This window comes from Lissotriton vulgaris, chromosome 4_1 (assembly GCF_964263255.1).
Source record: "Lissotriton vulgaris chromosome 4_1, aLisVul1.2, whole genome shotgun sequence".
NCBI lineage: Eukaryota > Metazoa > Chordata > Amphibia > Caudata > Salamandridae > Lissotriton > Lissotriton vulgaris.
In genome coordinates this window covers 1,989,497,286-1,989,514,004 of record NC_141691.1, presented here as the reverse complement: position 1 = coordinate 1,989,514,004, position 16,719 = coordinate 1,989,497,286, and the positions used below count along the sequence as shown (strand labels likewise).

The following is a 16,719-nucleotide window of genomic DNA, read 5'->3' as shown; positions in this document are numbered from 1 at the left end:
AAGAAAGGAATTTATAAATAATACATTAATTTCCACCCTCCATAAACACCAGCTCATAGTCAACAAGACCAACTGTTGGGTTTGTGGCTTGATGCCACATTCCGTGCATAAGGGAATGCCCTTTTTCTCCCTCCTGTTTGGTTACTCAGGATCCGCCTATGCTTTAGCCATGATATTCTCTGCCTCAGTCAGAAACATTCCCCCGACCAAATTGAAAAACAAAAGTAATTGGAACGAGGTAAAGACCAAAATAGTAAAGGCTGTTTCTAAAATGGTGGATCTCATTGTTACCTGGGGGAGTGCCGAAGATCACGAAAATATCAGTTACTCTCAGTTCCATGACATTGCTTCCTTCAGGGAAATGTTTTCCGTCGACCAAAGACGGACAGATCAAGGAGGTTGGGTAGCACCGCAAAACGGCCGGTTTTGCATAAGGGGGAAAGGAAAAGGGGAAGTAATGTTGAACAGCGAGTGTGATAGGACATACACACTGCCCGCTCCCGATTTCCCAACCATAGTAACTGCCCCAAACACCTATTTCATTTGTGGACCCCATGCGCGCACCTGGTTGCCCCATCTGGAAAGTGCTACATCGAATTTCTATTACCACCGACTTACACAGCCCCCGCCAATTACCACCTGATTGACCCTCTGACCCAAGTTAGAAGACAACGAAGAGGGGTCATAGATGCAGAAGATACTACAGGACAAGAAGTAGGAGACTTCTTTAAAGGTTTTCTCCCTTTTTGGGGACCTATGGCAAATAGTCGCCACATCCGGCAACTAACCCGTGTAGTTCAGGCCGCCATAGACGAAACAACTAGCGCCTTAAATAACATTACAGCTGAGGTCGCTGCAGACAGGCTCATGACACTGCAGCACCGTATAGTTTTAGATGTCCTGTTAGCCGACTGTGGTGGTGTGTGTAAGGTGATAGGGTCCAGTTGTTGTGTATTTATTCCAGACAGCGCCCCATCAGTTTATTCTGCTATCTCCCGCCTTCATGTTCTATCCGACAAATTGGATATGGACACCGGCACATGGTCCCTGACCGGCTGGTTTTGGGACCTCCTGTCCACCTGGGGGTGGAAGGCACTAACAGTCCTGGGCCTTGTTTGGCCACTATCTTCACCTGTTGCCTCTGTGTCCAGTGTGGCCCCGCCCTTTGTGGATTGTGTGCCACTTCCTGTACTCCTCGTCCACGAAACAGAGGAAAGAAAAATGAAATAATTATGTTGAAGGAGCAAGTATACGACCTGATGAATATAGAAATTGATTAAGAATTTCTGTAATAGCGTTTCTATGGGACAAGGAGGGAATGTGGAACTTGACTAAAAAGCTCCTTTTTCCCCTGGTGTCCCATCATGCACCCTATCCACCCTAACATCGACCAGGCAAGCCGATTCTCCTACTTCAAGCAAAAATCCCGTTGTACCCCCTCTTGCCTGCTCTCTTTCTCATAAAGCTGACACATGCAAAGAATAATGTCCAGCTACCATGTAACCTACGGGTTTCCATCCCGTTTGATATTTTCCTTTAGACAAGAACGGAGTCAGTCGGATGGGTGACTGGGAAACCCCCCCCCCCTCCCTAAACTCTGTCACCGAACGAGCAGCTCTCGCTCGTCAATGATTTCCTAGTTTGCGAGGACAGCCACGGGTTGGGTTAACAACCAAGGGAAAACCTAATCACGCACACGAGACAGCCACGAAGAAGAATAGTTTACTACAGCCCATTCTTCCTCTTCCCAGCTACACACACATACCATTGTGAGACATCACCACCCTTGTGTACGAAGTAAAGAACGCACAATGCCTCGTCCTCTTTACCTTTCCGACAGAAATGACCCTGTAACAATGCCTCGATTCTCTGTCCTCAGATACTAGCAACTCTGTAACTTGTCACCACATTCGCCCGATGCAATATGTTTGTCTATGTTTAAATGCTATTCAGGTTATTCTTTAAACGAGAACAAGTATGCTATGTCTTCTGTATGATCACATCATGAAATGATTGAATCAAGTCTAAGGGAAACTCCTTCTTTTTGATTGTACTCGTACTGTATATAAGTGCTGTTATGTTTCAAGCAAAGTAGACTACTCCTGAACCCGCTTGGTGAAGGAGCTCTCCCTTAACTCGAGTTCTGGAATAAAACCCCTTTCAACTCGAAGACCACGGACTCAGCTCCTCATTTTATGCATTACCATTTTCTTGGGAAATTTTAGAAATTCCGAACGGCGTAAATAACTAGTTTTTTATTTACCACATGCCTTGACTCGCCAGTAAATGTAGTCCTGGAGAAGCTTAGGGTGACTTCATCCTAATCATTTTCACTCTCATAGAGATGGACCACATGCAACTCAGAATGCGGAAATGCATAGTTCTTTAGGAAGACTTTACAGCAGTGACTGTGGCTGGGGGGTGTCTTCAACCAATGCCTCGCTACATGGGATATCATAGTTCATCCATGTGTCCCATCCTCATCCTTTATTTCAACAGCCAGCCTTCACCAAGCCGAACACCCATAAGGAGTTGGTTTATTTGATGCTAGTCAGACTGGCTTTCAAGCTAATCATTGATGGGATCTGGTATAGTTAGTATGGCTGAGAACTTACTTGTGACCACAAACAGAGGATGTACTGCAGCCCCTGTGAGTTAGGATGTCGGCTGCTTTCTATTACATTGAATAAGTCTTATTGTGTTGGAACCTTCTGAACTCACAGGTGATGGTTTTGCAAAAACACTCCTTGTTCCTGCAGGTTAGCTCACGTAAGAAGTTGTAACTTACATATCTGTCCCCTACTGTGTGTACTCTTCCATCATCATCTCCGCATATACGCAAAGGGGAACAATGATAGTTAGGACTGTGTTTCAATTAAGACAGGAACTTACACCCACTAGAGGCTAGTATGTCTATGCATACACAGACAACAACCTAGACTAGAGCCTTTAGACACATCCTGTTAAATATGCAAAGTTACTAACCCCTTGTGCTACAAATTGAAGCTGTCATGATCTTTAAATCTAGACAGCATACAGAGCCCTGTTGTCTACAGTCTCCCTCGGGATGGGCTGGCACAGTCCTCAGTGCGATGGTTTTATAGTCAACTTTGGTAGGTACTTTCATACTTCGAGCTATGGAATCTATTTTCCCTAAACTTTCACCTCTCAGCTGTAAGTCTCACCTTTTTGATCTGCCTCTCTTTACTAATTCTCCATGCCCTTTTGTTTCATAGTAATGTGATACCCTCTTTCTTTTTAAAACAGGTAATATTTATTAAGTTTTGAATAGGTAAAAAATGTGATACTAATCAGTGACTGAGAACGGCTTAGTCATAGGAATATCACAGCTTCTAAAAGTAATGCTTTTATCATACGAAAGTCTTTATGTTGATCATTCATGACTTTGGCAAGCCTTTCCCTGTCATAATGTTACATAATGTACTAAAGCCTCAGATATCAGTGCGTGATGGGCAACAGTTCTTTCTTCTTCCAGTGGGCGACTAGAGGTATTTTTGCAACCCATAGGCTGTTACACATGGACTCATGGTTCACTTCAGACTGATGTTCTAGAGTAGGGGAGAGCAGACCTGTACAACCTTTTGAGAGGTGGTTATGAGATCGATCCTGGAACAAACAATCCCAGTTGTTTTAGCGTTTGTTAACGTATAGGGTATTCTAGCATAACTTTCACAGCTACCAATACCCACACCCAATAGGATTTAAAATATGGGCACATCAACCTAATATGTTGAACATCCACCAAAAGGCTGCTTTCCCTCCGGCAGAGTGGAATTATTTCAGGTTAGCTGGATAGAGTTACCAGCCAAACCCTACCTTGAAGTGTGCTTCCCGATTCTTGTGTTTTTTAAAAAGAAATCTTTATTGATTTTCCAAATAAAACAAACAATTCAACAGTGATGAGCTGTTGTGAATCACATTACCAGAGCAATAATAACGACACGAAAGCATGGACGCAAAGTCAACATAAGAGGCAAAAAGGAAATCACGGATCAGCTAAATCAATGAGTCAAGTTGTAAAGGGATGTAAGTAAAAAAAGGCTGAAGAAAACTTTGATAGAAAGGAAGGAGGAGTGGGTTTTAATGGATAGTACCACGGTCCAAGGTGTGGAGGTATTTGCACAGTGGCTGTCAAAAATCTCTGGGGCGGGACAAGAGTAGCTGGAGGAGGGCATAGTTTTCACTAACATTATCACTGTATGACATGCTTTTAAGCCAATCAGAGGGGAGGGGCGGGTTTTGTTGTATACTCAGAGGAGTGCAATCTCACGCTTGGCTAGGAGAAAAGACATGGAAACAAAGCAGCACAAGGAGAGCGGTATGTGTCTGGTGTACACTAAAAGAGCAAGAGGGGGATCAAGGGGAAGCACTATATCGGTCATAGCTTTTCTCTGAATGCAGACGCCGTCCAGGCGGCATCTGATTCAGAGAAACGACGCACTAAGGAGGATATCTGAAAATATTCAAGATAAACAACTTTTCAAATAATGACATGACGGATTTCGATTTCGATTGTGTAATCCATGTAGCCCAATAGGAAACGCTTGACCAACAATTAAATTAAACGGAAGTGAAGTTTCTTAAAAAGAAGCAAAGATCTTCTTGTTCGGTCCTGATGAGAATCCCTTGATTCTTAGGGATTCGAAATGCGTCGACCTTATTTTTATGTTTGTATAGACCAATCGATTTCAATTTTTACAGTACATAATTGTAAAGTTTTTGATGGTCTATTTTATGAATAGAACTGAATTCTGTATTCTTCCATTGAGTGGATTAGGTTCTTTCTGCCAACACAAATAGATACCGTGCAGGGCCTATAATCCAAAAATAAATACCTGTCAGAAAACACTACCCTTTTCCACCACCATTGTTTGTTGTCTGTCGTCAATTTAAGTTTATGAGTGAAATGTGCTAAGTGTCTAATTTTTGCTTTCCCACTCCACAGCATTTATGCCCCCTCCATTTCTTAAACCTTTCCAACCCAAATACCTGATATCTCTCCCCCCACGTCATTCACAATGAATGTATTAGACTGAGGCTAAAAGTATACATTCTGTTGTGTGGTAATAAAAAGAAAAAACGCTTTTCTAAAAGGAAAATAAAATAAATAAATTCATTGAATTTTGAAAATAATCTTGACTGAAAGAGTGGTCTGTGGGAATAAGAGATTCATAGCTTGTTTCCCTTGCAAAATATCGATTTGTTGCACAGTACTGGCAATCCTGTTGTTTAAAAGTTTCAGATGTTAGCACTCATGATGGATCCTGGGTAGTTATTCTCGGGTCCCCCATAGTCTAAGAGGAGGAGGAAAGAGAAGAAGCTGGCAACCCTCTTTTGGGTATGCTCCTTTGGAGGAAAGAATTATTTTACTCTTCCAGACCTTATGAGCTGGAAGTATATGTGCACAAGGTAAGTACACAGAAGGATGTCAATAACTGCTTGTCTATAGCTTTGGCAAACTGATTCATGGAGGTGGGATACAGGGCATGCAAGGCAGTGGGTGTCAGCCTTTTAAAAAGGCCAAAGGAGCAAATATGCCTTGAGGCCTGCCAGGCCTCAGGAAGTCAAAAACACTGAACACTGGTCCTCTGTTTTTGCTTAGACGTAAGCGGTGCACTCTGGCTTCCAGATACCCCTTGGGGGAAGCAAAAAGCTGCTGGCAGGAGACTCCATCCAAGTGAGGACAAACAAATGGTGATGTCCCTCAAGTGTTTGAGTGCTCACCTCTGAGGGTTCTAGTATGGCAATGGACAGTGTGTGCGTTCCTTCAATGATGCTGTGGTCTACGCAGAAAGCAGCACTCAATGGAAAATTCCTTTCCCTGCAACGTTGCCAGAGGACTCTCCTTACTCCTACCATTTACCACCCATCAGCAGTCTTTTTTTCACTGGCACTCTCAGAAGGAACTCGACTGGTTAATGTTTCATGGGACAACCCACTCAGAAGGATCCTCTAGATCAGTCTTTCTTCACATTGACCCTGGACAGGGCCTTCCCACATCTTTTCAATGGTGCTTTGCCTCATCTGTACTCAACTGTTTTCCTAACAGATGTAAGCATGTCAGGTGAGTGCAGACTTCATTTTGGATGCTCGTCTTCCCGGTGAAGCATTAGGATCTAGAGTTATTCCAGGTTCACGCAAACTGAAGTTCAACTTCTCGTTCTCACTTCTCAGCAGGGGTACTCATTTCAGGTAGTTCTGGTTTCTAGCACTACCAAAATACCTGGGGTATGGGCAGATTACATAGGGCCCAATTGGAGCCTCAGCGTGGCACGTCCAGCCAGGTCAGTATCATGGCCATGGCTTTTGTTACTCTCTGAAGTTGCTCTTTTTTATTTTTAAACTTTGTATTACACTTTACGATATTGGATCTAAACTTAATTTGAATTGGCAATCTTAGTTTTAAAGTGTTACTGCAGGCAGTATAATCTAGAGTATACTTTACAAATCAGCTTTAAGGCACATCATCTATGGACAGCCAGGCAAGCAATGCCCCTTGGTTTATCTCTTCCCATGTAAGCATGTAAACAGACTCGGGTCTCTGACATTTCCCTATATTATGTTTCGGATCTCCTTCCAAGGTGCCCCACTCCTTGTTAATCTTCTGGGGTACCCTTGCGCCTCTTAAATTATTTTCGTGCTCCTTTAAATGTTGATTTATTTTGTACTCAATTAATTTATCTGCACTCGACAGTCTATCATCAGTGGTTGTGAATGCCTACCATCCACTTTCTGCTTCTTTGACTACGGTTGGGTACAGGATCTTCTTCTAAGGAAATTTAATCTACTAAGCACTGCCATATACAAGCACTATCCATGCAATGTGTCCACTCTGAAAAACATACACAAAATTGTAGTATATAAATTCATAAATAAATAAAATAATATAAACCTAATCCTGAGAAACTAGATCATTGTAAAGCTTTCCAATGGAAAACAATAATGAATTGAAATCCAATTTAGTCTAAAATAATAGAAAAAATAATAGGAAAAAACCCAAGAAAAATGAGCAATGTTAATTCATTACATTATTATTTACTGAAGAATCGAAAATCTTTTCAAAAGGAAATAAGTTGACTCTATATTAAATCCCTCTTACTGGTCACATATTTAATATTAACTGGAAAAAATATGTTAGAACACAAAAGTAGAGGGAGGCATGGTGGGCTAAGAGTTAAGAGAAGGAATGAGTGTACGGAAAGGCCTCTCCACAAGACAAAGTAGAAAAAGGTAAAATCATGGGATTGGTGAAAAAAGTAAACTTATTCGATGAATGAGAGAAGGAATTTGGGTTTGATAGGGTGTTCATAGCAAAAAGAAAGAAAAGAACAGAGAGGAACATGGAATGGTAGCCTGTAAAGAAATAATGGCAAGAGGAAAGTGGAACTGGAGGCAACTGCAACATACTTAAACATTTTAAAAAGTGAGGCGTCACCGAGCGACAGGGCAGAAGGACGGGTAGTGGATGATAGGAAACGGGAACATTGCTAAGCTTATAGAAAAAACACATGTTCAAAATAATTGGCATTTACACCTTAAAATATAATCGGTTAAATCAAATTAAAAAAAAAAATCGCATTCTATGAATTGGTTTCCACCAAATGGAAAATATGATTTATATTTATATTAAACAGCTTCGCGAAATGATCGCTAAGAACTGGCATTCCATGAAATCATTTTTCTATGACATCACATACAACCACACAAACATGGTGTTAAACCATACCAATAACTTATCTATGATAAATGCTGGGCACACCTTTACTCAAAGAGGCTCCTGCAGCAGTAGTCGATTGTTGGTCGAAAGGCATTAGCCTGATCCAATAATTATTTTTCATGCATGAGAAGTAGTACTACTGGAGTTCTTTTACATACGCATACATACCTCTTTGAATCAGGCTTGAAACAGCCCTATTAGCAAACGCTTTCAGCTTCTCACCAAACATTCTTTTATTTCTAAAAACATGCTTCCAACCTCCATCATTTTTGTGAATCTTTTTGGACAATTGTGGGCAGCAAAGAAAAGATCAATGACAGAAAAGGCAAGGAATTTAGGGTAAGATTCATAAGAACATTTTTTTTAAATCATGAATTTGCAGCTCAGAGACTTGCCTGAGAATTTATGGGGTAAAATAAATCCACAGAACAAGTGTTAAACATATTCCCAAATGAAAGATTAAAATGTGTACTCATGTCTCCTTATGATTACTCCTGGTTACTATCCATAGAGATGGAAAATATCACGAGAAATTAGCAGTAATGCCTTGCTCAACAGCACTGTGAAATTAAAGGGAGTTCCTTCTTGACCAGAAAACAGACTTACACCAACATTTCTCAGAGTACATTTACCTGTGTTTTTAGTGTGGCAATGGCCATCCAAAATGTTTGTAACTACAGAAGTAGATCTGGCTTTGTTCCATCTATATGGCACTGCCAAGCCAGCTGACACCCCATTTTTCACCCAAACCATAAACTTCAGTCTAGAGTTCCATCAGCGAGTGTAAATACCTGCAGATCTTAATTCTGCGAATCGCCTCTATATTTTTTTTTCTGCACCGAAATGGAGCATGGATCTAAAAAAAACACCTGTGTGGGCATTATTCTCAAATGTTTTGCTGTCATCTGTTATATTACTGGCTCCCTCCAGGCACAAACCAGAAAAACTCTGGCTTACTCATGGAAAGCATGAGTAAACCAGGAGTACTACAAAGATAGGACTACTCATAGCAAAATCTTTGTGAGTCAGGCGCTGTTTGGCTAACACTAGCAGATATTATGCAGGAGTCTACAATGAGTATGACAATTAAGCAATCAAAAAAGACTTACAATGCACAGTTCATCACCCGTGAGGGTACCCAGGCACTGGATTGCAGTGTTAGGTTGTGAATAGCTTTGCCTATTTACCTATACCTAAAGTTGTATTTTACATGAGAGTAAATCAGGCCAACAAGGAATCCGAATGGAAGGCTCAGTCCATTCAAATGGTTCAGTTCATGAACTAGCAGGTACCTTGGCTACACCAATGTATGTCACATAATTACAGGACTCACTAAATACATCCGCCTCCAGTGGCTTCGGCAGGACACCTGGGCTGGAATGGAAGCGCATATCTGGTTGGCACGCCTGCAGCTTGACAAATAAGCCTCTTTTTGGATGGCAGGAAAAATATTGCTTCCCTTGCCATGTGCCGTCTGTGAACCCTTTCTCTTCATCCTATGAGAAACAAATGTTTAACGGTTACCCTACTGCTTCACTGTGCAACACCGGATTAACAAACACAGAACATTGTGATGCACAATCACAGAGTTAACCAACTTTTTTTTTTATATCGCAAAGCATTTGTATGGTTAAAAGGCAGTAGAAAACAACTGCTTTAAATGCTGCACTCTACAGGTTTGGAAAACAAGAGGGATACCTTTAAAGACATAATAAATCTACTTCATTTGGAATTTAACAATCCCAATGGGCCTTTATGTCACTGTAGGAAGCTGGCTCTGTATATACTATACCAAATTAAGGTATAATGTGCACAGAGGTCTGTGGAACTCCAAAGGTAGGCAGAGGTAAAAGTAGATTATACGCTACTCTCTATTTGTGGTAGTGTGGGTGAGCAGTAAGCTTTATCAGAGGGTAGTGTTAAGCATTTATTGTACACACTCAATCAAGAAATTATATCACACACACAAAGACTGAACTCAGACCAATTTTTTTGCATAAAAATATTATTTAGTTATATTTATTTCCTAGAACCAAGCAAGCCTGGTAAAAGTAAGTGTAAATGGTACTTTTCAAGGCAAGTTGAACAATACAAGCAATCTGAATGAAAATGACTTTGTTGTTACAGGTTTGTAAATACTTTGAATACAGTTGAAATTACTGTTGGATTACTTTTGATTGCTTCTTAGAAAAATTTTCACAAGAAAGCAGTTTAATGCAGTCCTATGGAAGAAAACAATGTTATCGACTTAACGGTAAGGACTTAGGTTTAAGAGTTGGCATTCTGGGGTTAGAACCACGGTTCCCCCAGGGTCGAGGATGAACTCTCAAAGCACCCTCGGCAACACTAGGGTGGCCGGGTGCAGAGTGCTAAGGCCCAATGTTTATCCAATGCGGGATAGGGAACTTCTGGTTGGTGGTTGCTCACGAGCAGGCCACAAGGTTGTGGAAGTAAAGCTCCTGGACCTAAGCTCAGGGCAAAGGGAATCAGAGTTGGCACACAAGGTGCACCCACAGTGGCATTGGGGCGGCCTGGAGCAGGGTGCTGTTTTGGCGTTGGGTGCCCTATTGGTTTCAATGAGGAATGCTGGTTTTGGTTTCTGGCTGCAGGCTCGGTCCAGAAAGACTTCCAGGAGGAACCAACAGCTGGGCAGGTAAGTTGGAAGTCTCAGGTTCAATTCTACAGGGCGCAGAGCAATAAGATGCAGGGGTGTCTTTTGAGGTTGGATTTCCCCTTACCGGGTCACTTGCAGTTGGGGGTGGGGGGGTCTCTGTGAAGGCTGCAGGTAACGTCAGGGAGTCCCGGAGGGGATAGCCCATGGTGGACTTGGACCCGGGAGTGCTGCGTGACATCGCTGGGATCGGTGGACCACTCGGACTCGGGACATAGGCACCGGGTGCAGTGGTGGTTCCCGGTGTGGGTTTCTTTTTCCTCAACAGGCTCAGAGTCTGTTTCTTTTGAACAGAGTTGCTGTTTACAGGATATCCAGTCTTTGTGGAGGGCAGTCAGTCCTCCCAGGGGTTCTGGAGGTTGCTGGCTTCAGGACAAGGCGACTTTTGGCATAGGATCTCCAGAAACAGAAGACGGTCCGGTATGGCTGGGGCCAAGTCAATTTTTCTCTGCAGACTCCTCTGCTGGGCGTCTTCTTTTTGCCTTCTTCTTCGTAGGTTGGGGGAATCTGTCTTCTTGGTTTAGGGCTGCCCCCTAAATACAGTATTTAAGGGGTGCTTTAGGGGTCTCGAGGTCTGGAGCCAATGGGCTACTGACCTTATGGTGGCTACACCCTTGGTGTGCCTAATCCCTAATCCTTATTGAAGAGTGTCTGCCATTTGCAAGATGTCAGGCACTGAAAAGTGGGCTTCACCTCGCCTCCCCCACCTGAAGGGTGAGGTTGGCAGAGGTGGGCACACATTCTGGCTGTTCTAAGTTTTCCCGCCTTTTTACCTGCCAAAAAGGAGGGGAGACAGGAATGGGGCTAGCTCCTGATAGCAGGAGAGGCTGGGGGTTGCGTTACGAAGGGGGCAAGGCCTTTAAAGCTCCCCTGACACAGATTGCTCATTCTGGCCTGGCCTGACCACCTCTGCCCTGGAAAAGCTTTGTTTTTGGGCTCAGGAAGCAAAGGCTCCCACCCCAGGGGTCCAGAAAATTGTCTTGTGGTGGCAGGCTGGTGTTTACCAGTCAGGGAACCCACCAGAGGCTGGTCGTGTTTCCGGGGGCATCACTAGATGCCCTCTGAGTGCATTGTATAATAAATCCTACACTGGAATCAGTGTGGGGTTATTATGCTGAGAAGTTTGATCCCAGAAATGAGTAAAGTCATTATGGTGCTGTGGAGTTGGTAATGACAAACTCCCAGACACATACTCTATATGGCTTTACTGCACTTACAATGTCGAAGAATAGACTTAGACACTGTAGGGGTAAAGAGCTTATGCACCTACACCCTCACCAGTGGCATAGTGCACCCAGCTAGAGGTGGCTGACCTATGCCATAGGCAGTGGGTTGTAGGCATGGCTCACAGGGATATAGGCCACGTTGACTCTTCACTTTTCTCTGCACCAAAACACGCAGTCTGCAATGGAATTGTGTGTGTGTGTTAAGGTACCGGACCTCAAAGGGTGGCACAATATGTGCTGCAACCCTTAGAGGCCTTCCCTGGCCACAGTGCCCTTGGTACCCATGGTACCTTTTACAAGCGACTTACATGTGGGCAGAGAAGTGCCAATTTGGGGTACAAAGGTACAGTTTTGGGAAAGAACACAAGCCCTGGGCAGCTGATTGGCAGGGACTCTGGGCACATCAAGTCAAAGTGCATCAGAAATCTGGCGAAAAGTGGGGAGGTTACTCCAACAGAAACCCAGCTTCCTACAGTCACATATCATGTAAGCACGTTAAATCACATCTGAAATATTTATTTTCACAAACATTACTTTTTGTACACACCAAAGTCCTAATTATCCTTTATTTTAGCTAAAAGGTGAGGGGAAATCAGGAGTTTTCCATGCTGAGAGATCACATTTGTTGTTGGATGGAATTACAATAATCAGTTTAGTGAAGAAATTGAATCAATTTCTATGTTAATCAAAAGTTAGGATCAATACAACAATCTTAAATAGAGGGAAAAATGTCACCAACAGTTGATGTAGTTCTTCTAAAAAGAGGTGCATACGGGCCCTCGGTTTTCGTCTCATAATAAGCTCTAATGACCTTTTCTGTATTTTCTTAGCTTAACAAACCTCATTGGAGGAACCGGATATTATCGATTTCTGTACTTCAATTCCAGGAGAACAAGAACTGATTTTTAATAGTCTGATGGTTCTGATCATGGATAAATGAATATTTTTGATCAGCTTATGCTAATAGTTACATGGCCATCACATGTGTAACAGGTCTTAATCTAAAATGAACTCCAGGTCATAGAGTCTGTGAACATCAACATCATTTTATAAACCTAACGACTACCCAACGGGCACCCTAGCACTGTAAAACACAATACAGTAATATTCAGTGGTGGCCAAATTAGTCTGGAGAAGAGAAAAGTTCTCAAAGATTTCCCTAAATTCAGATAATCAGCTATAAGGCATAGTGTAAGGGGTAGGAAATTACAAATATTTGCATCCGTGAAGGATCGCCCAACTGCCCTACATCTGCGAATATTGAGAGGAACTAAAAGCAGATGCAGAGCGAGGGTGTACACTGGATGATAAAGGATCATTAGAATGTGTACATATGCAGGGCTTTGATCAGAGGTAGATTTGAGCCAAATACAGACACTCTTGAATACATTGCAATTATTAACAGGGAATGGACAAATTCAATCATGGTGAAAGATAGGGGCACATCGAGGAAGGCGATGCAAGGGTCTTGCTGGCTCGTTTTGCATACATTGTAATTTGTAGAACTAGTACTTTGTAAGTGTCAAATAAAGTGCATGACAATAGTAGAAACTGGTGCCCACTATTGCATGAATGGCTGTGAAGTGAAAGGATAACAGCAAAAGGAGAAGCATATTTGTTAACATCCTAAAATGAAAAAGCAGAAAGAAGTAGGTTTTTCAATCTGTGCAACGCAATTCAATTTATCATCCAGAAATTTTACTGGGATAGGGCAGAACCCCATCATTGGACCAGACAGCTGAGGATGCTTCTTCAATTAAAAACCTCACTTTTGTTAGATTTAAGCTTCAAAACATTTTCACTCGTCCATGAAGCTACCATAAACAAACACAACATTTTTTTGAGCAGCGCCGGTGTCTCATTCTAGTAGAAGAAAAACCTTGGTATAGTCTCTGTACCTCACATCATATTAATTATCTGATACACAGGCACATCTTCCACCTGTGTTGACTGCAGAAAGAGAATACATGGGTTTATATCCCTTTAAGAATATACCATATTCAGTCACAGAATTTTTCCCTTAGGTAGGTTTGGGATGAACTAACTGGATTATGAAAGCAAGTTTCTTCCTGTCTGCTTGGAACACAAGCTGCATATTACCCACATACATTTGTAAGTCAACATACACTTGACCTCTGAATGCAGAATGCCTACTTCATGGTTTGTACTGTTCTATTGAGAACATTCACAACGTAGAAGCATAAATTGTTTCATGAATTTAGCAAAGGATGCAGGAAAATAATGGAACATGAATCCCTTATACATTATTCCTATTGAGCCACGATTTGTGCTGTGGATTTCTATGATTTTTGTGGACAAAATGTTGTTCATACTTTATTGCCAAATTGAAACCCTCCTTTATCTATCCTTACGATCATAATGAAAAAAGAGAATATCAATCATTTCAAAGGTTAGTAGGGCATAGGCAATAATTTTAAAGGTTAGCAGAGTGTAGGCAATACTTTCAAAGGAAAGTAGAGTGTAGTCAATAATTTCAAAGGTTAGAGTGTAGGTAATCATTTCAAAGGTTAGTAGAGTGTAGGTGTTCATTTCAAATGTTAGTAGGGTGTAGGTAATAATTTCTCAAAGGTTAGTAGAGTGTAGGTATCATTTCAAAGGTTAGCAGAGTGTAGGTAATCAGTTAAAAGGTTAGCAGAGTGTAGGTAATCGATTTGATTTTGAAAACTTTATTCGGTGTGTTTAAAACAACTATAGAAGTATACATAGATAAAACCTAGATGCTATACACATAGGTAGCATAAATGTTATAAAAGATCGTACAACGTAATTCTTAATATTCAACAAGGAAACAGTCGGTCATGTCTGAAAGTACTTAGTAATGTTTAAGAGGGGTGCAATCTCCATTTAAAAACTTGGTTGAGTTGTTCCTATAATGAAACAGCGATGCCTTTATGTATGTTAATTGCATTCATAATATAAAGTCATACACTAACACAAACTCTAGCATCATTCAATTCAGACAAGTATTTTAGGGCAGTAATATGCGAGCCATTGCCATACGCAAGCAGAAGTGGTTTTAGGTAATAACTTCTAAAACCAGAATAAAAACCACAAAACAACAAAGTGCACAGTGCTTTGCTTCCTCTGTCTATCACATGGACAAGGAGCTGAATCCGGGGGGTGAGGGGGAGGACAAACTTTGATGTTGGGGAAGGCAACAAGGTGGTGGACAATTACCAATCTGAATCGAATTAGTGCAAAACGATGCACGAGATTAGGAATATAAATTAAATAGTCTTGTCAAACCTCAGTTACAGTAAGCGTTAGATAAAACTTGACCGTTGGTTTCCTCATCTAGCAAATCAGCCGGACTTCCCTCTAATAATTCATAAAAGTTTCTCTTATAGACTGCTTGTTAAGTGATGTAACTAGCAGAGGATTAGTCCGGACTCTCATCTTAAGTATTTTACTGTACATAAAATCAATGTAGCGCAACCAAGGAATCGCCAGTGCATTGTCTAAGGTAAAACAATCTAAACTGATGGCCTTTGTAAAACTAGTTTCCTCTTTGGTCCATATAGAATGCCAGAGCAGCAGAGGACTAGGTGCAACTATCTCTGCAAGGTGCTGAAGCACTACTTCTCTATGAATGATCTCAGAAGTAGCCCCAGTACCCAGACAAAGGAGGCATTTGAGGAAACCATTTTCTCAAATACCGGAAAGTTTAAATTCTATCAAGGATACGAAGGTGAGGATTATGCTCAAACTTTTTACCTTTAATTCCAGCAACTTTCAACTTTAAACTACCTTTCCCATCAAATACTGGGAGAGGACTACAGTGCATCCATCAAGGCAAAGGTCATGTCCATATATCCAACTGCATCCTGGTTAACCTCTTCTTTTTTTAGTACGACCGTAGACGCTCCAGTACAGTTCTTTACTCCCCTTCAATCGAATCAGAACCTGGGAAAAACATCAAACTGTCACTCAGATATCCTACCAAAGATTGCATCCCAAGTGCAAACCTCAATGCGATGAAAAGTCATTTTTCAATACTATATACTCCCAAACATGAACCCAGACAGGGCGGGAAGTTTGTAGAAACCTGGGCGGGAATAATCCTTGTTTCTGTGTCGTTAACCAAATTGAAACTTTCTGTTACAACACCAAGGACATTTTTCATTCTGTCAAGACCAAAGGCAAGGATTATGCTCATTCAAAGCTTGTCCACCGCCAAAATTGCAATATCAATCACCGGTTTAAAATGAAACTGTTTGAACATAGAGTCTGAATACCAATCTACCGCATAAAGAATATCCGCTAGTCGAGCCCTTAGAGTAAAGGCTTTAAAGGCTATAGCCCTCTTACAGACTGAGCTCCAAAATGTGACACATTGATGCCCGCTTCCTGTAGGACACAACGGATCCATCGGGCAATGGTGGGAGAAGAGACTACCTCGGAAGGTTTCTTTAATGCTATCAACACTTGTCATTCCGGCGGGGCAGACATCCTCATATTTCATAAGCCTTAAGACATCTCACCACACAAAACTTGAGACTTATCAAAAGCCGGATAGGATATCACTCTTCAATTGGATTTTGTTCTCTGTGAAATATTAAAGATACCCTCCCTTGTGGGGTAAAAACTCGCCTAGTAATGTTGAGCACTGTCACGTCAGAAACCCTGCGACAGGAAATTAAGCATAACAACATTGCCAACTTGGCAGACAATTCCTTTCTTGACAAAAATTTATTGCGCTGCCAAGACTTGAAAAGGTGAAGCACTTTGTTAACATCCCACAATGATAAATATATCGCAGCTTCTGAGCCAGGGCCAAACGGATCCCTCATCAGTTTGCACAAGAGTGGGTGTTCCCCGACATTAACTCCTTGGATTGGCAAATGACCGGCTGAAATGGCTGACCGATGCAGATTAATTGTTCGATACGCTAGGCCTGAGAAGCCAGTAAAGCAAAGCATCCTCAGTGAGTTAAAGACACCAACAAACGCATGTGGACCATGCAACCATGCGTCTCTTTGTTGTTCCATCTGCCCACGCCGTGGCCAATATACTTTCAGCCGATCGTAAAAGCCTCAGGAGTCACCAACATTCCCTGCAATATG

General features: G+C 41.8%; 1 protein-coding gene across 2 annotated transcripts in view; it reads right to left on the bottom strand.

The window, feature by feature from the left end:
* LOC147724807 (ubiquitin carboxyl-terminal hydrolase CYLD-like) overlaps window positions 1-16,719 on the bottom strand; it is a 481,074-nt gene that overhangs the window by 162,761 nt on the left and 301,594 nt on the right. For both annotated transcript variants that reach the window (XM_086966313.1, XM_086966314.1), the window contains one exon: window positions 9,072-9,234. In XM_086966313.1, the coding sequence (XP_086822439.1) occupies window positions 9,072-9,234 (163 nt within the window). The remainder of the gene's footprint in view (window positions 1-9,071; window positions 9,235-16,719) is intronic.